The sequence below is a fragment of the Temnothorax americanus genome, unplaced genomic scaffold (assembly GCF_048541705.1).
Source record: "Temnothorax americanus isolate GAGA-0224 unplaced genomic scaffold, ASM4854170v1 Scaffold36, whole genome shotgun sequence".
Taxonomy (NCBI): domain Eukaryota; kingdom Metazoa; phylum Arthropoda; class Insecta; order Hymenoptera; family Formicidae; genus Temnothorax; species Temnothorax americanus.
This window is the reverse complement of record NW_027509505.1, coordinates 1,616,131-1,644,035: the sequence shown is the minus strand read 5'-3', so window position 1 is coordinate 1,644,035 and position 27,905 is coordinate 1,616,131. Positions and strand designations below refer to the sequence as shown.

The 27,905-nt window shown below is 35.0% G+C and overlaps 1 protein-coding gene across 4 annotated transcripts in view; it reads left to right on the top strand.

Annotated features, from left to right (window-relative positions):
- Positions 1-27,905, top strand: part of Sick (sickie) — a 163,149-nt gene that overhangs the window by 37,268 nt on the left and 97,976 nt on the right. For 2 of the 4 annotated variants that reach the window (XM_077414127.1, XM_077414126.1), the window contains 2 exons: positions 18,453-18,570; positions 19,085-19,137. In XM_077414127.1, coding sequence (XP_077270253.1) covers positions 18,453-18,570; positions 19,085-19,137 — 171 coding nt within the window. Of the gene's footprint in view, positions 1-1,305; positions 1,999-14,774; positions 14,910-18,452; positions 18,571-19,084; positions 19,138-27,905 lie in introns of those variants that run through there. The other 2 variants (XM_077414123.1, XM_077414124.1) reach the window with 2 other exon arrangements.

Below are 27,905 nucleotides of genomic sequence, written 5' to 3'. Positions count from 1 at the left end.
GCGGCGCGCGGCGCGGCACCACACATCTCGATTACGCAAAATTTACAGCCAGTGCACTACAAGTGAAGTAATCGTCGCTTTCATCGCTACTCATTTGATCCATCGTGTATATGGTGTTTTTAAAACATCAAAAGCAGTCCTTGAAAAAAATCGTGAAAAGTCGTTTTTTCAAAATTACAAATTTATGGAAGAGTTTTTTATTTATATAAATAATTATATGTTATAACATAGTTACACAAATTAGTTTCTGTGTATATCTATATATATGTGCATATAAATCACGCATATATATATAAATTTAATTATTTTAGGTAGACAAAAAATAAATAAATAATTTATATAAATTTTTAAGTTTGTTAATGGATTAATGTTACATTATTATTCTCGCAAGAGAGTATTTATCTAGAATAGATAAATAGAAATGAATTGGTAAAAACATGATAATGTTATATAAGTTTGTATTTAATATATTATAAAACAATGTAAATAATACATTGTTTTGTATTCTACACACACACACACACACACACACACACACACACGCAACGAATATACAATACTATTAAATATTAAGCTCATCCAGTTCAATTACAATGGTGCGCGTGCGCGCGCTTGTCGCCGCGATGCTTCGCATAGTCCTGTAACGAGCCGGACCGTCAGTCCTGTCGACGATCCTTTCAAGGATGCTCGTCTATTCAATCTTCCGCGTCGGTCTGTGGCTTCAGGATTAATTAATGGATGTCGATGATTGCTAGCAAGTGAAAATTTTTGTGAAAAGTTTTGACAAAGGCAAGAATGTGGGGTTTGCCGAGAAGCACAATTAATAGATTTTTTTTGAGTTCACGCAATGTTTATTTTTTATTATAATACTACTTTTTACAATTTACATTAATTGTAAAATGAAGTGTTCTTTAATAATAATTCAAATTATGCAATTTTTATTAATTATAGATTATAGATTTTTTTATCAATGATAGAAAGATGTAAAACTTATTAATAAAAGATTTAATATAAATATTTTATATATATTTGCATTAAGAAGATAAATAAATTTAAAAGAAAATTTAAGAAATCTAAAAAAATTAAATTTTTAAGGAAATGCAAAAATATATTGGAAATTTAAATTCATGCAAAGATTCTTAAATTATTTGTTGAATCGCGAAAGAAAGATTCCTAACTGTAAATCGGATAATCATTTTTGTCATCGGGTGAGTTATTTTTGCGATCTTATCAAATTATCATCTTTGACTTTTTTGGATTTCTCTGGATGTTCGACGAATCGCGATCTCGTAGAGCGTCTCGAAAGATGAAAGAGGAACAATGTCGGGTCTCAAGACGCCTGCGGGCTACTCTCGTACTGGCAACGGAGCTAAACCAAAAAGTAGGATTTGCCGATTGACATCTTCGCGATCGTTGATACCATCCCTGGCGGGAAACATCCCGGAGAGATCTCTGGAAGTGATCGATTCCTCGTCATCAAGTCCCAGCAAATCATCCACATCTCCGCGAAGAGTTTCCAACGATCGCAGGTCGCCTAGGAGACATTCCGAAGAACGTCAACAGACATATCACAGTCCGAAGCGTTCACCGAGGAGGTTCTTGCCATCTTTTGATGACGATTCGTATCAAGACCAGATGGGTCTGGGACTCAGGGTGTCGTCGACTACGTCGACTTGCGTCGACGAAGGACCTGGTATGTCTTTCCTGGAGTTCGAGACTCTGTACACCCTGGAAAAAGAGATGCTGATGCAATCGCGATGTGGTCAAGACACGTCGCTTCAGCTGGGCGACAAGTGCACTACGGCAGGGTGGTTTGGCGACAAAAGGGGTGTCTATACAGAGCTACCGGATCCTTTACTATGTCATCGTATGTGTACGTGTGGTGCAGTTCCACCTGTCTCGCAGGCGCCATCGGAGGGATTCAGCTTCGCACCCGGATGGTCCTTAAATACGGATCATTTCTATCAGTGGCAACATCGTGGAAAAACCACGCAGCAGGTAGTTTCGTGATCAAGTTTTGTTGAACAAAAAATGTTTTAATTAAACATTACTTAATTTCAAGAGGATTATAATCAATAATCAGTTGCTCATCAGATAATCATGATCAATTACGATTGAGATTTCTGAACTAAATGTTTCGCTCAAGAATTAATTGGTCTTAAGGAGATTAACAGAGAAGAGTGAATAATAACGGACTTTGATGATTATTAAATTGTAGGATATTAAGAGGAGAATTATATTTTAATTATAACCAAATGAAAATACGTACCACTTATTTATCTTTGCAAATCAATAAACAATTACTTGAACTTAGGGGAGGGTTGTTATAATATTGATTTATTAATTATAATTATTGAATCGTGAAATCCTGAATATTAAAATATCGAATCGTGTAGAAATTATATTTTATATGCGAATCAAATAGAGACGATAAATTATTACATTATATAGTTAAATGCGAGAGAAAGAGAGGAGAGAGCGAATTGCAATTAAATTATTTAATTATAATTGTTAAGTTATAAAATATAAACTGACGAAATATCACAGAAATTAAATTCCACTTTTAATGATAAATTAAGTATATAAACATATATTTATTTTGCTTTTTATGAAAGGACGATAGCGTCATCTGTGTGTATCAGAGATGACTAAATTATATCTCACCTGGAAATTTTCGGGAAATTCGAGATATATACGGAATTTCGAATGTAACTGGGCCTTGAAATGAAACTGTCAGCGGCACGCTCTCTCGCACACTCGCTCGCATTCTCGAATTAATCGAAAAACGGAAGTAATTTCGCGAGCGGCGAATCGTCGCATTTAACGCGGACATTCGAGCTTCTCCGTTTCGATAACGTTTCTCTTCTCGTTCTTTTTCCTCCCCTCCCTTTATGATATCCCATGCACCCCCGGCCAGTATTTTCATCGCTCGAGGCAAGTTGATTTTCCTACACCCTCTCGTCGAGCTAATTTCGGAAACCGAGTTGCAAATTTGCGGCGCTACGCATATCGAGTTTTGCTTCATTTTCGCCGCTGGCGACTCGCGGATTTCGTGCAGTCGCTATTGCAAGCGAAAATAATCGTGAAATGATCGTCATAGCGTAGTAATATGATTCCCATAGGGGCAATGCGTAAATAGTGAAGTAGGTAAACACAAAGTAGCTTATGCATTTGGAAGTGCAATAGGTAGTGCGGGTGTCACTCATGAATAATTCTTTAGAATATGCTATTTATTTCATTAATGTAATTTTTTTTATATATTCTACTATCTAGATTTCTTATATAAAAATCTTTAACACATAATTTTATTGGAAATAACTATTATATTTGAAATAAATTAATTCGAAGAAATAATGCTCACAATCGCGGAAACATTAGAAATAAACTTAAAACATAAAACAAATACGCTAAATATATAATATATCTTAATTTACATAAATAATATTATTACTGAAAAGTAGCGAAAGAATATTATTAAAATAGATTGTTAAATAAAATAGATAATTTTTATGTAAATCATCTTTGTGTACCATTTGTATACCATCACTTAAGAATTTTGTGGACGGTCTTTAAAGATGAACTACATTTTGCCAAGGTAAAAGAAAGTCAGGTCAACTGATGAAAAATTGAGCAGTCCGTGTAATTCCACTTGCTCTTTTTCGCCCACATAGTTCTGCGGCGCAGCATTCCGCTTGTAAAAAATTTTCGAGACTCCTCTTTCGAATAGCGAGAGGGTCGAACCTCGCGAGGACTATCAAATATGCTGCCTGAGGGTGTGAAGGCACTTTGATCAACCCCCAAGAAGTCCGCTGCCGCCCTTCTGCGATGTTTACTTTAAGGGATGCTATCGGCGGCTACCAGCATCCATCACGCAAGGTGCACTGTCGTCTTTTTGTTCCTTATACGTATATATCGCCAAAGGAGTAGCTTTTGGCGAAACGAAGACAAGGATATTCATTAGATCTTAGATCGTGATCAAAGCGAGTTGGCTTTGCCCATCAAGGTTGCATTGAAAATAACATTAATTCTTAATTAGATGTCTTTACCTTTTTTTTTTGAAGCATTCTCTAAAATGGCAAAAAGGAATGTAGTTAAAAGAGTATATTTATGATAAAATTTTATAATTTTTATAAACACAAGAAATAGAGAAATATTATTTCTCATTTCTGATCTCAGAATATTCAGGAATTCTCTCTCTCTCTTTCTCTCTCTCTTTATACATATATATATATTTTTTTTTTAAATCTTATGCAAGGACTAGAATCTGCTTTCTGTAATTGCAAAATATCAGCAAATATCTACGAAAGATTAAATGACATTTTTATTGTTATTTACTATCATGACAATCCAAGATTAATGTCGTGGCGATCGATTTCGGTGAATACAACTCTTGTTTCTTCTTTCTATTTATTCTTTTGTGATATTTGCCTTAGGGAACAGCACCAACATCTTCTCGTAGGAAGGAGGGTGACTGTTTTCCTTTCTCGTCACTAAGGACCAGGTTGGTCCATGCTTCTATTCCTTTTGACAAAGCAAACATATCCGCGTCATTATTGCGTCTCGTGTGGCTCGATTATTCGCGCAGAAACAAGCGATCTAATTTCGCGTCTTATTGGATATCATGTCTTTTTCTCTTTTCTTTTCTTTTTCCTTGCATTTACACTATTTGCCGAGAATGCATGCAGTATTGAAGTGCATCGGATATCTGTCGAAGCAATGATTTTGTCTTTTAAGATTTAAATTTCGTAAGTTTGTTTATTTTATAAGATAAACACGTTAAAAAATATTATAAATATTGTTATATATGATTTAAAGAAGCTTAGAAAATGTCCAATATTTTACTTGAAGAATGTTTATAACATGTAACTTCTTTAAATTTTATTACAGCAATGAATTAATTAATGAGAGTTACGGCTTTATGTAGTAGGTGATATTTTTATACTTTATTTTCTGTGAGCGGAAATATAGTTGTTAATGTTTCGCAGAAAGAATATTTTTCACTGACGACCTGACGAGAATTACTGCTGACACCATCTCGTTCATCATGGATCAATGAACTTTGACATATGCCGCGCGATACGAATATTTACGAATCAACGATCCGCGCAAATTGCAGGGGATGTTGCTATTAGTCAGTTTATATTGCCGTAAACAGTGACATTCGTAAAATAAAATACGAAAACGCTAAACAAATCAAAACATATTTTTATACGTTGGACAAATTTTTTTGGAAATGCTGTTGCATTCAATTTGATTCTATGTTTACTTTATTTTAATAATTTGATTTGGTTGTCATTTGATTTTACTGGTGTTTGGTATTTAATATGCTTTTGTCTCTGCTGTTATTATATATCGCTTTATTGAGGCACACGGTATCGATTGAGAACGGAAAACTTGGAATAACGTGAAGGGCACGCGAAAAAGGGCGCACGCCTTGACGAAAGCAATTTTCGTGGGGCTGCAAATTGGCAATCGGACGCTAAATGATTTAGGTAGTACTCACGCATGTCTATACTTGATATACGTATATGCACGTGTGTTTGTTCTATGTTCTCGATGACTCGATATAGGGATGAACCTACCCCAAGGCAAAGCGCATATCTCCGCCTATCGAGTCGCATCTTAGCGGGAAAATAGATCTTTAATTGAATCGCGAGGTGAGTCACAGGCTCGTACATGCGCTGAAATGAATAGCAGGATGTAGGACATTTCTCAAGTAGCTGTTACTTGTCAAATTTTGAAATCGTTATCTCTTACATGTGTATAGTTTATTCGATGATCCCATATCAGGATAAATATTTCTCTCTCTATTCGTGCCGCGCCCTGAACACATAAATACTCATAATCCGGCCGCACAGCAGGATGCAGCAGGATGCTGAAAAAATAATCGAGATAGACGTGCCCGCGGCGGGGTGGTGGTGTTAAATAAATACGTCGACAACGCCGTATCCGGCTTATGACGAAAAACAAATTTCGCATCCCTATCGAGTTTCGCTTTGCACGGATTTTTCGACGCTATTTTGCAGTTTGCTGCTCGGTTTGGCCGTTACCATCAGGATCGTTCCCAACGCTGTTACCTATACGGCAAAAAGAATGATCAAATTTCTCTGGCGCCGTTGGCGTGTAAATTTTTTAAATGCAAATAAAAATTCCACTAAGAATTCAATGAACTTAAGTCAATTTAATTGTATTAAAAATTTAGAAATTATTTTGATATAAATACAAGATATGAGTCGACGAAAATTTAATTTGCTTCTTGTATCATAAAACAAATTATTTAATCTTCATGTAATGATTAATAATAATTAAAATGTGTATAGGTCTTTTATATTTCATACTTTTAATGAATGTAAAACGATCTTTTAAGTTATTTATTATTATATAATATATGATATGAGCTCATACGGAAATTAACTTTCTTATTTTTTAAGGTTACAAAACCAATATATTTTATTTTATCCTTCATTATTTTATTATTTTATTGTTCATCTTTGACACACGTTCGGTCGCATCCTACTCGAAAGAAATTTCGGTCAGCCGTCCGAAGAAGGACGCCCTATGCGCAAAATCAATATTCCCCGCGTATGCTCTCAGAGACCTTCCGGACTTTGTGCCACACCGCGTCCACATCAAATGCCATGCGGAAATGCCACATCACACGAATATCGTACCTATCGATACGTTTCGCGCGCGGAAACAGACGTGTCGAACCACGTCACAGAAATGTGAACCAGTGTCACTGCCGGCGTTGAAACCACAATTATGAGCCTACGTCAGTGACAGACCTTACCTTCTCTTCGTTATAATCGAACCACTAATCTGTTCTTATTAGTTATACGCAGAAAAGAAAAAACTCTACGTTTATAATAAATGAAATCAAATAAAATATATTTTTTGTTTTTCTTTTAAAGTTTTAAATATATAAATTATCTATATAATAATAATTTTACATATAATCTATACCAAAAATACGATAAAATTAATTTAACTATTTCAATTTATTTTAAATTTTTAATAAAATACATAATACTTACATTAGTGTACTGAAATATAAATATAAAAAATTATTATTTTTCAAGATGGAAAAAGTACCGCTAAAGATATATATCTTATTAAAACAAAAAGTAGATATGGCAGGCGTGTATCGTTGGGATTCGAGTCTTCCTGTCTTCCTTCGGGCAAAAGGCTGCTACTTGGGAAGAACTACTGCCGAATCAGGAGTGCGGACCCCAAGCAAATGTCGAAGCTCGTTAGAGCGTTTCGGAGAGCGAGTTAGCGGTCTTCTGTGCGCTATACGTGAGCCGAAAGAATTATAGCAATTTCGACGTGACGGAACCTGAATTCATAATACGCTGTCTGCGAATGACGCGCGTCTGCCGTACAGATTTTGTCCGAGGAGTTGGTCCTTCTCGAAGGGGAGTTCCTTGTTAGTTTAAGAATAGATAGTTGCAGAAATAATTGATATTAAATCTTTTCGATAGAAATTTGAAGCTTATATGAAAAACGAGCGAGATAATATTTGGAAAATGAGTTTATTAATTTTTATATACACAATTAAAATTTAATTTATAAGATTAAAATAATAAAATTAAAATAGCAATAGTTGTATGTTCATTTTTAAGGCATGCAGCTTGTAATTATTTTATATATATATCTCTACAAAAATAATTTTATTCTTATATAATGCGTTTAAATTATATATTCAGAGGGCATATTTATACATTAGAAATTCAAGCTTTATTATTAAAGTATGTTTTGCATAAAATAGTGACATATAATGTTTAGGCATTAGAAATATATACGTTAATGCATTGTTGACGAAGTCGCACATCGAAAGGCATATACTCGTATAACTGCGTATAAAAGACAAGCGATTATATATATCCTTCTTATGCAAGATAAACCCACCGGCGAAAGTTCTGTACGCGTATGTTGACGAGTTTCTGGGACCTTAAGAATAGTCGCGGGGGCCCAGTCTCTCGGTTGTCTCTCGTGTGGGCCAGTTAGCGTATGCGAAAGGATGCCTACATGAGGCAGCGCACAATGGAAGGGTTGGGCCTGGTTGCATCGCGACTGACGGCGCAGGTAAATTTAGCTCGTTCTCTCGCGAGTGCGTGTACACGCACGTGCACGCGTCGTAATGGCGCGTGTAGGTGAGCTACTCATTCATAAAACATAACCCACGTGGCGCCGGCGGTCGGTGAGCTACGAAAAAACGAGTTACAAGCATCTCGAAATGGAAGCCGAAGAAACGAACGAAAGGGAAAAGAGAAGAAAAGAAAAATAACATTATGACTAGAGAAGGAAAAACATTTAAAGTTTCTAACAATCCTATTACATAGAGATTTCCGAAAATAATTTGATAAAAATAGATCTCATGTACCTATATATAACACTCTGCCACAAATAATTTAAATAAAACACATTCTTTTCAATAATTATATATACTTTTATATTATACAATATTATAAAATATTTACTAATTTAATTTACGTGACTATACTTTGGGACGTCCGCGTACATTAGCGGCTTAAGATGTTTGAATAGGTCTTATAACTTTGCGGAGAAACAAAGGATGCTAATCAGATCTCTTATCGGAACCCCGACGTAATATGGCGGACGTAAAAATAACTTTGTTCTCACGGGACTTCGGTAGTCATGACAACAACAGGGTTTCCTCGAATCTCGAGAGGGTGTGAGAACATAGGACACGCTTGTTGCAGGACACGTACCTTCCCTCCTGAGGGAAGAGGGTGCATGCATCCTCCGTCTAGTTCTTGGGGGGGAACGATAACTCAGTTACGACGGTTCTCAACCGCGTATGAGCTTCGGTTTTGGTTAATTTCTCTCTTGCCAATCTTGATGAAGTATTATGGACCTTTTATTGGAAAACGGACAAAACGAATTGGTTTAAACTAAAATTCGGAAATGATGACTTTTAAATAAGAATTTTAAATATTATTGAATTTTAAATTATCACAACAATTATTATTCTTTGAGTGTACACAATGTTTATTATATTTTCCGTACATGATTAAATTTTGGTCCATAATATAGACTTTTTACATTATTTCGATATCTGCGATCTATATATATATTTTTTTTTTATTTCTAACAATTTCTCCCCGAATATACTCAGGCGAGAGTTGCGCTTTGCTGATCGGAAAATTGGCCGCGGGAGATTTTGCTACACAATTAACAATAAGCGCACAGTTAATGCGCAGCAAAAGAGGGTGAAAAACGCAGAGAAAGAAGGGTGCCGCGACGATATACAGATCGTTTGTTACGAGCGGTGCCAAAGAAGGATAATCGGGCAATGATCGGCGGAAAAGCAAGGAACATTTAGTCCAGGGGTCTGTACCTTTTGCATATTAGTATTGAACAGCAACATAATGAGCGTATTATACATAAAGTATATACGCTATTCTCCTTTTTCCTCCATATAATTTTAGCAACTTATGAAAACACTTTCTTTAGTCTTTTTCTTTCCATTAGAACTATGTATTAAATTAAGAGGATCATCTTGACCGATTTGGATTATGCGTTGAAAATGATCTCCTGATCCTGCAGTTTCCCTTGCGCTTTCGATTTTCTCTTATCCTTTACCCCGTTGTCCCAAAGGTTGGCTGGTGTGTCTCGATATCGTTCGGGTTAAAGCAAACCTAATTCCGGCAGGCTGGTTCCATATAGTTGGCTGTGTCCATCGAGACGAGCGGACCTCCCGCTCGTCGTAATCGCGCAACAAAGCTCAGTCTCTCACTCCCTTTTTTGTCTCTCATCCTCTCGAAACGGGACGCGTTCTGCCCGCAAAATTGTCGCGCCGACGGAAACCATCCCCAAATCCCCTCGCCACCGTTGGGGGAAAAGTGAAACTCATTCTCTTCTGTCACTATATGAGTCGAAGTAAATTAATTCCGCAACATCCAAATGGCAGGATTTTTATCAAAAATTCCAAAAGAAGTGAAAAAAACATTAAAGATATTGGAAAATAGAAAAGAAGGAATTTGAGAAAATTCTTGAAAAGTTCAAAATAGCAAATATATATGAAGTTTAATTTATTTTTTAGAAGAAATTAATAAGTTTTCTCCAAAACAATGAAATAAGGGATTAAAGAATGTAAGAACTTAATAACTTTGTGATTTTGTCACGGGGAAACAAAGCATTGAAAGTGTTTACCGTAGTCAATCTTAACCGACAATTTACCCTCTTGCCTTTGAAAAAAGCACACTATAGCTTACCTTTCATCTCGTCCCCTTTTTCCGCTCGCAAAATCATCCTCTCGGTTGCATTATCGCGCAGAATAAAAGAAAAAAAAACGGACAGGATTACGCGACTAACGAGCCGTCAGACTGCCGTCAGGAGCGAATTAATTATTGTCCTTTAACGGTTTCGTTTCCGGCTCCTGAACTCTCAGTGTCGCCGCCGTTCCGGGAGGGATCGGCGGCAATATTCAATTTCATGCATCCCCTTTGCACCAAAATGTTTCTCCATCGCTATCCACACCAGCACCAATGGACAATTATTATCCTTTGACTGCCCCTCGAATTTCGGCCTGCGAATTGCCCCGCCGGAAAAACGACCGTCGAACTGTCTAAATTAATTGCCAAAATTTTGACAAGCACGGATGCTTTTAATTCGAATATTAAGTTCTGAAAGATCATGCGACGTCAACTCGCGCGGACGCGAGAGAAATTATACTTGCATAAATCTTACTTTTATTTTAAGCATTCACAAATGTAATTACATTGCAATAACAAAAATATATAAAGAATTTATAAATGTGGAAAAAAAATTCAACCATTTCACAAATTCTGATAATTTATTTTCAATAAACAATAATTTGTATCAACAAAAGTGTTAATAACACTTTTCTCATTAAAAAATTATCAACGTTTGAAGTTTTTAAATAGAACCACGATTTATTTTTGTTAATACTGTCGAGAATACCCGAATAAATTCTGATTATTGAAAATATTATAAATTCTTATTTTTATTTAATTGGCAATTCTCAAAGCAACTTAAGTGTTTTACACTTGTGAATGGAAGACGCTACAACTAAATTATATCAATTAAGCTAATTAGAATTTGACATTAAGCTAATGTCAGAATTATCTTAATCTTTATAAAAGTAAAATTAAAATAATTTGTATAACAATTGAATTTAAAACATCGAAGTTTAGTTAGCAAGATATTTTTAAAATTTTATGATTGAAAACTAATTATAGTTTGAAAAGATAACTTGGACCGAAGGTATTCCGCAAAGCCGAGGGAATCCCGCCGTTTTAATGACGAATGAACGAGCAGCAGGTATACGTTATACAAACGAGACTCCCCAATGAGCATTCCTGACAGGTGCGCGGATCGATTGCTATTCCACGCGGCTCGCGTACGAGCAGCATCGTTAATCGTAATGCCTGTCATAGCGTTGCCTTTTAACGCGCGCGCGCTTAGTCGCGACCGCGACTCGCGACACGGGGCGGTCGTGTGCGATAATCGGGGCTAATTGTAAGTCGAATATCGATCATCAGCGCGTACGCAGTTCTAACAGCTAGGTTCTTATCAACTATGATACATTGCAATTCTGACCTCGGTTTAACATCTAAGATAAGGGACTGGGGAAAAGAAGAAAGAAAACGTTGTATAATATAATAGTTGTATTGCCTAATCGACGTTGATGCAAATAATTCTAAGCTTTAACTGTGTGTTTTGGGAGAGAAAGCTGATAAATAAAATTAAATTTTAATTAATTTCTTTTGAGAGGTTTTGAGAAAAATTGATTTTGGTGAAACATTGAAGCCTATAAATAGAATTATATAAGATAGGATATGATAGTTACGGTCGAACGGGGCGTCGCGATCTAATTAACGACGGTTTCTTGGATCGGTCACTGATGAATTTACGACCCTCTACTCGATTCCATTAATTCGTTAATTCAAACGACGACGCCTACGCAAACGACAACGCTCGTTCGTTTTGCTCATCGTGCTCTATTTCGAGTTAAACGTTACCAACGTCGCCGTCACCGCTTCTTCCTTCGGCTGCGAGCGCCGCCGAACCGTCTCTCATTCTCTATTTTCATCCCTCCTGAGCACGTTATTTTCGCCTACGAAGGAAAGATATTGTCTTCCTGGAACATCGGATGTCTCGCAATTTTTTATTAGTCCTTTTTCTTCTTCTTTTTTTTCATTTTCTTCTTTCTTTTATTTATACCGGTGCACTGTACAATTTTCTTACTCAAAGTTAACTTAGGACAGAATTGATGTGCATTTAAATATATATACATATGCATATTTATACATGTACAGTATGTATATACATATTAAAATTTGCATTATTTTTTATATTAATAGTTATTAAGATTCGAGACACGGTAGTGTCTCGCGCTAATATATATCTCGACATTTTAACATTTTTATTAAGAAAAAGATTGATTCGAAATTGATCAAAGAATTTTTCGTTAAAAATTCTCGTGATCTTGAAATAATAAAGATATACTATATGTAATGTTAAAGATTAAAAAGTTGGAATAAATGATGGTTTATTGCTAAATTAATTAAAAGAGTCATTGACAGAAATTATAAAGTTTTATTGTATTTAATTAAATTAATTTTTGATATTTTTATATTACGCGCGCGATATTATAATTTCTAGAAAGTAGCAAAGTCAAATAGTGATACGTGAGTGATACGAATTAGTCGATGATTGTGAAATTGCTGATGCGTTTAGGGAGTTATTAACTTTGATACATTTTGATATTAGGATACCTATTATACATTTGTATAACTTCAGGGATACTGATTTATCTGCAAAATTTCGATTTTATTTTACATTCAGCAAACTAAGTTACACAGACGTTACAAAAATATAGTTTTGTTGAAGTTCGATATTAAATGCAAGCTCGGGAGAATTATATTGTTGAATCGCGGCGCTGACTCGTTCGTGTCATCAAAAATTCTCAGTAGACCTTCTTAATGTCGTTACACTTCTGCGATTCTTCAACAGCTCGATGCAGTTTCCTCGTCACGTCCATCGTACCGTCTTAAAATAGCGATTTTAAGATGTGTCACACTTCCTGATCACCATACGTCGTCATCATCATCCTTAGCCCTTGATTTCTCGAAACTTTCGTACACATACAAGTGTTTTTCATCAGAATCTGAACCTACACTTATGACTTATGAGATTAACCAATGAAAGTTCAATATAATTATTATAAATTACACATTTATGATACATAATTAATGTAATTTATAATTTTTTTCAAATTTAAGAGACTAAAATGTCATTTTTTTATTTCTGCAAACTTTGAGATTAGATTAAAATTAGATTTTATATTATGTATAATTCTCTTTTTATTTTCTTTTTATTATCTTTTTAATTTAATTTTAATAAAATTATCTAATTTAATTATATTAAACGGACATTATATATATATATATATATATATATATATATATATAAAATTAAGTTTACATAAATCTCGTTCTAGTTCATTATTCTTATTGATTTTTGATTAAAATGACATCTTTTCTTTAATGATAAAAAAAAAGATAACTGAAAGGAAGATATAATTATATTATTAAGCACTTTATTTAATTATGCTTATTATAACATATATTGAATATTGTTGAATATTGTTGAATATTGTGCTCTTTAAACAATTTTCTAAAATTTCTAGTGATTTTCTTAGAAGTTTTCTAATTGTCAATCTGCAATTACATCAATTTTGATATTCTATGCGATGAATTTTTGTAAAGATCGATAGACAAAAAAGGAAAGTGAAAGGAGGTGGTAAAATTGGAGGAAGACGAGGATAAGATGAAAGAGATGAGGAGGGAGGAGATTATGGAAGAGAAGGAGAAGAAGGCGCAAGAGAGAGTATATACATACGAATAGAGAAATGTGTGCTCGCGTATTCAGTTACGGCCGGTGCGTCGCAGAGTCGAGACGCTTCCGTGTTTTGCTTGCAAGCATCACGACGCGACGCGACGCGATGCGTCACGTTGTTCGTCCGATCATTTGGAACGAGAATGATTTGCTCGCGAATTGAATAATTGAATGATTAAGTTTTTCTCTTCTTCCTCTTTTTTCTTCTTTTCTCCCTCGATCTTTTTCTCGCTTTTGACGCTTAAAAGAAGATTGTGAGAATGAAGAACCGCGGGGGGGATTCAGACGCGAATTATATCAACGATTTATTAATCTTAGCAGAAGAATTGAGGATTATATAATAAAAGGATCAGTGTGAATGTTTTTTATTAATTCGTCGAAAACACTATACTGATTTTTTTCGTACTTTATTTTACATCTGTTATTTGGTATCAGTGCATAGTGCTCTTATAAAGGAGAAATACATAAAAACACGATTTTTAACGTAAAAAAAAAATATATATAAAGATATTTAACAGTGGATTCTAGTGAAATGATCTCTCTTTTGACAGAATCAAGTGTTTAAGTGAAACTAATATCGATTTGTTTGAATGTTGTCATGATCCCGTCAAGATTTAGTAGATATTATTATTATATCGACATATTTTAATTTAAATTCTAATAAAAAAGAAGAAGAAAACATGATAGAAAATATAAAATAATCATCTGATGTGGTACTAGTGAATTGAGAAGAACAATTGTGCATGGATGAAAAGTTATAAAGATCAGAGAAATTGATTTTGATGATAGTACGAATAGTGTAATTGCAATTGTGGATTATCGCGTGATAATCCAGTGCAAAGCGTCTGGTATAGATGCAATTTGTCGTGAGGAATAATTGGAAAGGTAGACTCGGATGACGCTGGAACGTCGCGGGGGTCACAACGACCACCGGCGGCATCATGGCGTGTATCAGAGCGCCGAGATCCGTGCGCGGTTCGGTCGACGACATCAAAGCCGATTCTACGCGTAATGTCGTGCAGGTAATTCTTTTCTTCCACTCGTATCTTTTTCGCCAAAAGATGTCGAATATGTTTGCGAGTCTGTAAATATTATTGCTTTACGAATTTACTATTATTATTATTATTATATACTATTTTTAATAATGGCAAAGCAGCTGTACAATCAGGTGCACTTAAAAATAAAAAAATACTTAAAGATAAAAAGATAAAAATGAGTTCGGAATAAATAAAAATAAGACAATTGAAACGGTTTTCTTGACATTTATTGAAAATAATAAATCCACACTGTGTTAAATTTGTAGTGTCAAATTATATCACTCAATTTGAGGCATTTTTAACTATTTCTATAGGTCGCCGCTGCTCCTATATTCAATATCTCGTTAATTTAATTAAAACAATGTTAATTTAACTAGACCAATGGAGTTAAAATAATACTGTTTTGTGTTAAAATAATAAATTTCGACACACACGGTAGTTAAAAATACCAAAATGTTGTTTAACTCAGTAGTGGTTTAAATCTCACCGTTTAATGTTTAACAGTGGATAAGTGTATATATGTCTCGTGAGAAAATTTATTGTAAACATCTTGAGTGATGAATATTTTACAATGGTATTTTGGATATTTTATTTCGCAAATAATTTTTTTCATTACTTCAGAATCAGAATATAACTACTAAATTAATTATTTTCTCTCTTTTATTATTATTTTTAAATAACAAATATAACATTTCCAAAAATTCCCAAGAATAATCTGTCTCATATTAACCCTTGATACCTAATCTAAACGAGTTTCTTTAGCATATGTGTTCCCCTCGATCTTGCTTTAGCGATCTTCAGCTTTCTCTCTCTTTACTGAAATATTCCGGGAAAGCCCAGAGATTCTATCAGGAAAGCGGGAAAAGAATCGGCAAAGCGGCGACCCCGACGCGGCCGTTGTAATAATGGCGACCTGAAATCATGAAGCACACACAAAACCCTCCGCGCATCCCTTCGTACCGTTCGTCTCTTTGCGCGCTCAAAAATAGTACGCGATGACTAACTCTCTTCTCTCCTCGCTCTTTGCTCCTGTCCTCCTTCTCTTCCTCTTCCTCTCGTCTGTACGACAACCACGTTTGTGTCCCCTTGTGCTTTTCGTCTCCCAACTTCCACTCCCAGCTTCCAGCTCCCACTGCTCCCAGTGCTGCGAACGAGCGCGCGCTCGCCTCTTCGGTGACTCTTGAGAGCCGCTCGCTCGCACGCTTGATGCTCACGCACTGAAAAGCCTGGCGCTCCGCCAGCGCGGTAAACGCGTCAGGACAATTCATGCTTCCGCGCGTGATTTATGTCCCCGATGCTCGCTTATAGATACAAACGTATATAAAAATTAGATATATAAAAGTTTCCGCGAGAATAGGTGCTGCTCTAATTACATTTGAAAAATATTGGGTAATTAATTAAATATTTTTGAGAAATATTTTATTCTTATTATACTCTTGCTTTTTAGATATAAATTGGAAAGTATTGCACAGAATATGTGTAAGTATAATCGTATCTATTTAAACAATGAAAACTATTACAACTGTAAATAAGCTCTTAAGAGAATAAAACGTATACGTAATTATTAAATTTTTATCATTTTATGAAAAATTACAAATTCTGAACAGATAGACTTTGATGAAGACTGCATTATTTAGAAACTGCATTCTTATGATATCATATAAAAGTATTTAAAGATTGATAAAATATTTAACAGTAAATAACAACGAATAAAATAACAATGGAAAACGATTGTACATAAAAAAAATAAAAAATGGCGGTTGTAGTACTTTTTATTATTGATGGAATAAAAAAATTTACTTTTCTATGTCAATATAACAATGAAAAATCACGGTGCGAAATCTTGTGAAATAATTATAACAATAACAGCACAAATACAATTCAAAATATGATAAAATGTAAATGTATCTGCATTAATATCGATTCGAAATAATTTAGCGTATAAATTTATCCGAGAGGATCGTTCTTCTCTGCCATTTGAATATCCGGCAAATAAATATGGAACATGCACGATGACAAAGTTGTGGCAGTCAAGCACCTGCGGTGTAATAAAATATCAAGTGAAAAAAAGAGAGAAAGAGAGAGTGAGAGAAGGAAGAAGAGTCGCGTGTTAATAAACGTAAGTGTACACGCACTTGCACGGGGTTGCAATCAGCGGGAGATAACACCCACATGACGTATGGGTCGCCGCGTATGATGGAAATGCAAATGGATGCGTCGCGGTCGCGCGTCGCGCTGTTTTCGTCGAAAGGGAAAACGACAGAAAAAGAATCCGCGAAGCTTCGCGGTCAACTGCAAATGCATTCAATTTCGTCGACACACGCCGCGGCGCGCCGGGCACCTGTCGCGCATTACCCGAATAAGTGTCTTGAGGACCATCGAGACTTGCAATGTCATCAACGACATGCTAATTGAAATTCTGTATGGCGATCGAAAATTTGCCACGTAATTGAGACGATTTATAACATGATTACGGTGACGCAATAACTGAGATATATGCTCTAATTAGAGGTGCTACTTGGATTTATGATGTCGTGATTAAGCTTTGCGCTGCATAATTGGCGATGGAAAACTTGGGTATAGCAATCTGTAACATATTTCCGCATATTTCGTTAACAAGAAGAGGAATCTGACTCGGCAACAAATTAACCGCTTGGACGTAATAATAAGATAAATCAAATCGCAGGATTGCGACAGCAACATGATAGACTTCCGAAGTGCACTTTGCCCGTAAGTGCTCGTTAATGCGCTTCTCCGCACTTTAATCCGCTCACTCGCTATATGAAATGACTATGCACGATGCGTATAATTTTTTTTATTTCACGCATGTAGTTCTCTAAAAGATATTTTGTTAACACGTATACTTTGAACAAGTTGATTGGAGTTCACTGGAAATAATTATCATCAGTTTTCTGAAATTAGTCTAAATATGTTTAGAAAGATAATCGAATAAACTCCCGTGGGACTGAAGCGAGCAATGAAGAAATAACTAGCGCGTCCAGCCGCGGGACGAAGAAATAATAATCGATCGATTGACCATTAAAGTTCATTCCTCTATGATGTGTTTGCTCTCTACAAGCTATTTGTTATTTGCTCCTCTCTCTCACGATCGCGATCGCGATCACCTTTAATTCACCAAGCTATGATCTCAAGAGTTGATCGATCAGTCATCGCCGATGAAACGCGACGTAATTAAGAGCGCGTGCAATTTTCCGCATTGTGCTTCAACGAGTAACTCTGAGTACTTATACTCAATACATTTCGCGAATTTTCTTTTCTTATCAAAAATAGCAAAAAAATATTATATATATATATATATATATATATAACAAGAAGTAGATATTATATAAATAAAAGAATTTAACATTGAAATTGCTTCGAAACTATAGGTATATTTGTGTATTTCAAGAAAAAATAAAAAAAGAGAAGAAAATAACTTAGAAAATATTATAATATTAATGATGTCTTATATAGAACATATATGCGTATATGTTATTTTATACAGGTAATTATTTTTGTTAATTTCAGATCTACACAGATTGGGCAAATTATTATCTGGAACGAGGGGGTTGCAAGAAACGGGTGACCGATCTTCAAGCTGATTTCTGCGACGGTGTCCTTTTAGCCGATCTGGTGGAGGCTGTCAGTAAGTATCTTTTGCATACTCTCATTTTTTTTTAAATCTAATCTAGTAAAATATTTATAATATGAAAAAAAAATTTAAGATGTATTCATGAGATGTTTGCGGACTTATAAATCAATTATATTTATAAATTTTATAACATTGTGTATAAAAATTTCTTTTTTATTTAAATTAATTCTTTGGTTTTTTTAATACAAAAAATTAGAAAAATTTATATTAAATAAAAATTAAGAATGTCGCGGAATTTTATTAATAAAAATCGAAGCGCAAAAAAGATTGAGCGATGGGTCGCGATATACATCTGTGATTCGCCTAACAGTACTGAATCGTTTATGGCCAGTTGGACAGTTACCTATAACACATAAATCGACGCTAAAGTCATTAGTGCATAGGGTACGACAGTCACGTGTCATACGCGCGTGTATATGCAATTCACAGCGACGTCCGTTAGTCGGCTGTCGGCTAAATGAAGGAGAAATAACTTTTAAATTAAAATGCCCCGTTTTTCTTATTGCAGCTAATCAGAAGGTGATCGACGTAAATCGAAAGCCGAAAAGCGCTCAACAAATGGTGAGTGTATTTTAAAATCATCGCACATCAGATGAAGTATATTATATATAGCAATGGTTAAGATAAAAATTCCAAGTTAACATTTATTTGTATAACAAAAATAAATTGCATATATTTTATTGCTGCAACGTATGCAAAATGAGTCTTTATATTCTCACATAAATAAAATATTTCAACTATAATGGAATATCTGCTAATCAAATTTAAAAGAATGCTAACTGTTTGCTCGTTGGTTATGTGAGAAAAGAAAACACTAGATTATAGATAAAGCTTAATCAAGTATGAAACGGAAATTCACAAAAGATTTGGTATTTGATACGCGGATGCTCCGGATCTTCGTCCGGAGAAGCAAATTTAAGAACCAGCTATGCACGAGCGCAGTCCTTTAAAAATAGAAAGCTCACACAAGCTCGCTTTCCCTTCCTTTCCCCGCTTAGGATACTTAGATAAAATCCATGCAACTGTACGTACGGTGCACCATAGATCACCATTTTTTCGAAATATTTAGAATAACACGCAGAGAAAAAGACAGACGCGATTACATTTTGCGGCACGTTCTGTCTCTAAATATCTCAATATATGTTTTTGCAATTTTAAACTTTTAATTCATTTTTACACGTTTTCAACGTGTAATAAAATATTTGTATATATTTGTTCGTTTATTTACGCTTTACTTCCCTAGAAATTCTAAATTTTATTATTTTTCCAATTTTTATTAAAAATACATTGATTTTAAAATTATGTTTTTTGGTATAGTTTTTATTAAAAATTTTGTTTAATAATTTAATTCTATAATATTTATTACAATATTATACATTCATCGTTGCCTCTTAACTTTTACATGTATTTTTGTCTTTGCTAATTTAATATTTACTAATTAATTTTTTAATTAAATATTACATATACTATATACATAGTAGCTCTTTGGTTACTATATAGCTGAATAATAAATTTTCAAAGTCATTTATCTTACACGCGCGCCTACGTATCTTACTTTATTATAAGATATAATTCTTCGTCATAATGTGCGTAATATAATCATACCTTGCTATAACATTGTAAGATAAATTCGTGCCTCTGGTTCAAGAAAAATGATCAACTTGAATCTCAGATTGGCATTTTAATTGGCGTTTTACGGAAGCATTGCGGCAGGGATTCGCTCAGAATCACATAACCTCTGACACGCGCGTTTTATACTTACGATTAAGTGTATACCTGGCTTCCGTACAGACTCAGCATTCTCGGTTAATTAAAAGCTGTTAATTATAACGTCTTGTTACGTTCTCGCTCGTAAATTATCTCGACTACTTATTTTTTCTTTTACCAGGCGCGACACTTCACTTGAGTTCTTCTCACGGGAAAAGTTTTAAACTGTTTAAACAGAAATAATATTTTCTCATAATTAAATTTGAATATTTTCTGAAAGAAAAATTGTTTAGCAACATTACTGAGCTTTAAATAATTTATTGCCTAAATGGAGAAAAAATTAACATCATAATCTGAAATATCTGAATAAGTACTTTTCTTCTTATAATTAAATTGTTTTATTATTTTAGAATTAAAGGACTAAATTATTTTTTATAGTAGTTTAATACTAGACAAAAGGTTGGAGATCATCCGATAAAATTTCAAAATGTCACGTATATACTTGTAACTTTTTCTTTTGTAACATTACAAGGACTCTATTTTCACTGACAATTCTTCAACTTGTATCCTTTAAGGTAGAGCATCGTGCGACTCAGGATTATGCAAATTTGAAACACGAGGTGGCATCGTCCTGTGAGAAAGAGAGAGAGAGAGAGAGAGAGAGAGAGAGAGAGAGAGAGAGAGAGAGAGAGAGAGAGAGAGAGAGAGAGAGAGAGAGAGAGAGAGAAAGAGAAATATAACTCGACTATACATGTTTCAATTCATCCATCCGCATGTGACGTGGCTCGTTTTCCCGGTGAGATGCACTCGGAATCCATAAAATACGCATTTCTTTTCTCTCGACCCTTTCTTCTTTCTTCTTATTCAAACATAGTTCTCACATCTATAGTAAATATTAATGAATTGAAAATTAGAAGCATTCACGTCCCTCCATTCTGCTCTCATTGTAGTAAATTTGTTTCTGTTCGACATTGAATAAAATTTTATTAAAAAATTAGAAATAATAAATATATATTATTGAAATTATATGAAATATAATTAGGTACATAAAGTAATTCGAAAAATGACAGTAGAATTTAATTTTATTCTCGATAGAGTCGAACAATATTACGAACAGTTTCGTGTTACTTTTCAGTACCTGACAGAGACTCTATAGTTTACTAGGCCAGAAAACTTTGCACACAGCTTTAATAGCTGTAGTATTTGCTTTGCTAAGTACTCTATATTACTTTAGAGTTTAGTTCGGGGTGGTACTTTGACAGTACAGGCGACGTAAAGCTTTTCGAAGCTTTTTCTCGGGTTTCGTTCTTACCCTCGATCGAGCGAACGGCAGGAACGAATCTGTAGTCAGGCTCGTAGACGTCGCCTTTCCAATTTCGCGGTGTCGAGGGTGGACGCTAAGGAAAGGAGAAGGGCTCCGGTCTATAATTAAAGCAAGCCAAGCACACGCGCCATGTGTACAGGGTGATTCACGTAAATGATAAGTGAAGATAATCATCAAGGCAAAGAAACTCGATCAGTCCACGTTTTTTTTTTCGAAGGTTTTTAATGTTGAAAATATTTTTGTTATCATAATAATTTTAATATATGTGTATAGGGGGCAGAATATATTAGTATTCAAAATATAAATTTAACTATAACATTTTTTTCAATATATAATATACACAATTATTGTGAAATATTATTTAGTCTTGAAAAATATTGATATCTAAAAGTTTAATCTTAAACACAATTTTTTATTATTTATTTCCATTGATTTTTTCATTAATTTCTTTGTCCCTTTAGCGATTTGTGAAACAACTTGTAACCGACTCGAATCACGTGTTTTCCTTTCAGAACCGCGCTCAGCACGCGACTTGCAACTCGTCGTCGGTTTACAACTTGTACGCACTCCTGCAACACGTACAATAGCGTACAGAAATGTACGTTCTTCGTTTATACGAAGAACTACATAAACCGGAAGTCGGATAGTTGCATAAATCGGCGTGCAGAGTTATATACACACGTATATACATATATATACATATAAAGATGCGATCCATTCTCTTATTCCATGTCTGTCATATTAGTTCTTTCAATAAAAAAAATCAGTCTTTATTTATTCAGAAAAAGATTTAAAAATGGATTAAAAAGGATTAATAAGATTTTTAATTAAAAAATTGGTTTGTTTAAAAAAAATTTTTTTTAGAATAAAAAAATTTGAATTTAATTACTTAATTTTGGAGTTTTTCTGTTTTGTTAGGCTTTTTGAATTAATTTTAGACAATTCCCATACGATTGTGGCCGTTCAGATCGAAAGTGTTAATATAATTATCAAAAAATTTGCTCGTTTTTCTCCAGTGCGCATATAAACAGCTCGGTCCTGCGACAGAACTGGACAGAACTGAGCTGGTTCTTGTCTTCGCACTATCCTTCGATCGTCAACGTTGTTTTGATGATTAAAAGAGAGTCGACTAAACTCAAGCTTAAACCGGAACCGGCGTGACGTCTTTGGCCAGCCAGTCGACCCATTGCAATCTATTTCTATTTCGCGGATAATCCACTCTCTCGAGATAGTGAGGATGAGTCATTTCACATATATTAGTCAAGCATCGCACCGACCTTCTTAATTTCCCCACGCGGCGATAATTTATAAATAATACGGATTGTCCTGGATTTTGTTTGCTGGATTATCTCAAATAAATTTTACTTAAATTTGTGAAATAATATCATAAAAATCTGGGACTTTAGTAACTTTCTAATATAATTAAATATCTCTAACGGTATAACTAATAATATATACTGAAAGATACTTTATTTTTTATGAGAAACGTTCATGATTTAAAAGAAAATATTTATGGACCTAGAAAAAAAAACATGGCGAATAACACATTAAGATATTTGAATTCTATAATTATCATATATAGACTTCAAGCACTGAACGTGTATGTGACGCAATTCACCTATAATGAGGTAACGCTAAACAGGCAAAGACCGATACCGCCTTTAAGTAAACGCAACTCAACGAACAAGCGCTCGAAAATCGATTACTCGATTGTTTAGATTAGACAAGTGCGAGCAAGTGTTGGGGGAAGTAGATAGGGTGGCGATGATAGAACGTCGAAAACGTCGCAACGTCGCAGGTGTCCCAGATACAAGATAGTAGGTATGTACTGCGCGAGTGCGCTAAGAGGGAAGAGAACGAAGAGAAAACGGGGAAACATAGGCGCGGTTTCCCGGTATAAGACCGCTTTGTGGAAAAAAGAAAGAAGTAGATGTGTTCTAGGCCGTAGTTCCTCTTTGAACTGAAAGTCCTATCATATATGGGATATACATGTATATATATGGGATGCCCTTGAAAACCCGCGTTTATATCACTTTGAATAAATTAATACGATTAAATAAAAAGAATTAATAGATATCTATTAAAAAATTATTTATTACAATTCCGATTATTATTTTTTACAAATTTTAATTTTTTTTTAGTTTAATTAATTTAGCTTTTTTATTTATTTTTAATTAATTAAAATATATCTAAAGTTATAGTTTATAAATCATGCCAGTCTAACACATATCAATTAGCGTACTAGATTAATTCTCTTATTTAATTAAATTAAAAAACTCTAAATATTGAAGGAATGTACCGTTCTAGAGATTGTATCTTTCCTTTTCACATAAAATACAACCCTTCTATCTCCGCTTTAGCCATTAGGTATCGATAGTTCGTTTTTCCCACGTAAGATTTCTTGCGCAAAGAATGTGTGATCAGTCACGACGTCTGTTGTGTTACTCGAATATCGGCAATAATTGCCGCGCTTAATCGTATTTTTGTATTCGTCGTGAAATTAACGGTCTGCACAATATAGAAAAATAAAGGCAGACGATGTATACCCACGCGACGTGCAATTTTCAATCCGGTGCATCGTCTCTTAATTAATGTTTGATCGCGTAGAATCTCGTCTTGTAACAATCCACCGCATCTCTATTGATCCTCCACGCGGGCGTGACGTTACGAACGACTCGACGACTTGAAATGACTTGGAAGTCGGAATGCAATTTTCCCTTGACGTAACGCGCAATGCATTCTGCGTCCTTAGATTCCCGATGATTCATGCTTTTAATCTCATTTCAACCCTGTGTGTGACCATTTATTTCCCTGCAGTAATATACAGAAATTGCAATATGTTTGCTGTCAAGGACAAATTACATTTTGAGTGAATTATATTATTGAGCTTTTTACAAGTAAGTCAATATTAGTTTTCATTATATTTATATACACTTTAGAAAGTAATGGACTTTGCGTAATGAGAACTTAAAAATAGTGTAGTGCATTCCGGGTATTTCCGGCCATTTGTCAGCGCACAAGCGAACAGGTCTGTTTTCAAAAGTTAATGACGTTCCCGCGTAAGCCGATAAACTGTTACATTGTCGACTAGCGGGCTATCGTGTTCGCGAAAGATTCAGTAATTCGATTTGCGGATGTCTTGGCGAATGAGCCGACCGCGGAAAAAAAGCCTCGCCTGCGCCTCTCCCCGGATCCCGCCAGTGTAGTAACGTCCAGAATACAGAATGCCGAGTAAATTGGATGGAAATACGCGCGGATCAAAAGTGGTCAGTGCTCTTCCTGTTTCTTTACACGTGCGCGTAATTTAGATTCTAAGATCCCCGGAACCTTCACTATCCGATAATAAATAATGTTCTGATTGTGACGCGATCTAAGTTTTATTTCAAATTTTTAAAATTAGGATTTTGAGACTTAAAAATCTGGAATTCGGAAAACATTAAACTAATTTGACATTTTCAAACTTTTTTTATTCTTAAAGTTTGTTTTACATTCAGTTGTTATATCCAGTCAATAACACTTGGTCTTAAAAATTAATTGACTATTATTGTCATCTAATTGGGCATTGATAAGAAAATGAGTGAACGATATTATGGACAATTGACCCCACTCACGATTCGCGAGCCACGTGGTGGATACCTGATGGGTTCTCCAGGCTCCCACACTCGGAGCACGCTCCCACTACCTGCCGATTGCTCCTTCTTCCTTCCTCCTTCGTCCTTCTCCGCGGGCTTGCTAACGCGGTCTCTGCTCGGCCAATTGCGGTGTGGCTCACCTCGACCTCGTGTCCCTGTATGTTCTTTCTGTCTCTCGTCGCTTAGTGTCCTACGGGTGATCCAGCAGCGTGGATGCTGCATCGATTCTCGCAATCAGAAAGCGCGCGAAACGTGTCAATAAATAAATCAATCAATTAGTTTTATTGCATCAATGTGTAGTGATCCATTATCGTGGTGCTAATTAATTTATTGGCCAATTGGCCGTTGTGCGTTTAAACTTTATATCCGATGAGGAAACACAGAAGCTATCGTTAGGTAATATTAAATTTTTTATTAATTTAATCTCCAATTTTATATCAATTTAATTATTACTAACTTTTCACATTTATTTAATTTCTTACTTTATACTTATATTATTTATAAATAATAACAAAAAACATTTTTAACTATTAAAAACTAAACACTTCTCACAAACGCTTTAACGTTTTAACGTTTTATCAAATTTTTTATGTGGAAAAATATAACTCTTTAGTTAATCAACGAATCTCCCAACTATATTTATCGGAACAAATACCTGTTTAAAAAACTAATGTACGTATTTGGGACATAAGCAAGTCCAGAATACGAGTACTCCCCGCCGAGATACGCCGGGCTGCACGAGCGTGTGTTCTCCGTCTTTTCTCGGTTAACGTTTCATAATGCTCGAGTAGCACGTGCCAAGCGGTGATCCGTTTTACTTTCCGTGATATCGTTCTCGCCTCTTGTAACTCCGTTCTTTATGAATGAAAAAATTATCGATCTTCCAGCCTGGCTCGCGCTCGCTTTCATCTCCGCGAGCGATCGTTTGAGTGTCTGAATTTATGATTGCCGCCGCCATCGCCAGTAGACACGAATCGATATCGATCTCTGGGGATCGTGGGAAATTTCCAGTAAATTTACTATATTTATATATATATAGTTAGATTTTTGTTAAATAAATAAAAAAACTTTATTGATAAAAAGTTTTGCACAATATAATAAAAGTATAACATAAGGAAATTTGAGATTACCGACACAATGAGTGGCAATTCAGAATGTTAGTTTATTATTAAAGTATATAGTTACGTGAATCTTTTAATATTTTATAATAAAAATTAAATATTAATAGAACATTACGGTTAATTGTTTAGGATTTTAATACACATATTATTATGTAATGTTGTGTGTGTGTGTGTGTGTGTGTGTGTGTGTGTGTGTGTGTGTGTGTGTGTGTGTGTGTGTGTGTGCGTGTGCGTGTGCGTGTGCGTGTGCGTGTGCGTGTGCGTGTGCGTGTGCGTGTGCGTGTGCGTGTGCGTGTGCGTGTGCGTGTGCGTGTGCGTGTGCGTGTGCGTGTGCGTGTGTGTGTGTGTGTGTGTGTGTGTGTGTGTGTGTGTGTGTGTGTGTGTGTGTGTGTGTGTGTGTGTGTGTGTTAATATTACATTTCTGAATTAAATGTTAAATTAAGAAAGAGACACACACACAGACAATCAAAAAAATTAAATACGTAGAATTATTCATAAATGAATTAATATTATGCAACTTTGTTTCTCAGTGATTCATACAATATGCTTCGAGGTCACATTAGCTAGGTTATAAAGGATTAACGGCATCGGAATGCCGGTAGTCCTGACGATGTAAGGAGATACTCTGAAAGCAATACCACAATCAACCGTTCTGCTCTTTGAGATTTCGTCTCTGATCTCATAAAAGATTTCTCGAAAGCCTCACGCCTCATGTTTTATGCTATTCATAATACTTAATTTAAAACCGATTTTTTTATTTAATGAGAATTCAATGACATGTCATGTGTCGCCATATCAGTCAAACATTCTTTGCGGATATAAGTGTTTGTATTTACTATGAATATAATTGTAAAGATAGCTTGCTGACTGGACCCTTAATCCTATTCCATATTTCGGGATTCGGTTAATCGAGTCTAGACGAGAAATTGAAATAACGGCTCGGCAAAATCACAGACGGTCGACCGTGCTGCGACCGCTCGCTCGCAATGAGCTAGCTTGGCCGACGAGCTCATTAACTCATAAAATTGAACGGGCTGAGTTGTCAGTCAAAGAAGCAGCGACACTCGCGCGCAGTTAATAAAGCGGCCGTTAATCGGCGACGACGATGACAACATATATGTCGTGGTGGATCCCTCTTAGCTAATTGCAAGTTCGACCCCTCGACACCCAAAATGATTGCATTCGCCGGACTGCCGAGCAAACTTTTCAAGCTCGCTTCTGTGCATCTCGTGCGAATGCATTCCCGGTGAAAATTCTCATCCGAGAATCTGAAAGTTTATTGGAATACAGACGAGATTAATCGCGAGAATTTTCAGAAATATGATTAAATATATAATACGAGGACGAGGTATTTATTGATATATATGTAGCAAAAAAATTGAACAGGTAAATAATAATTATAGCAGACATTTATTTTAATCCATATTATCTACATTTTATACAACAAGAATAATCAAATAAAATATTCTTTCCATTAAATTTATGTTGAAAGACTATAATAATTAAATTGTTTTGACGCAGAACTACGTCTTTGTCGACAGTAAG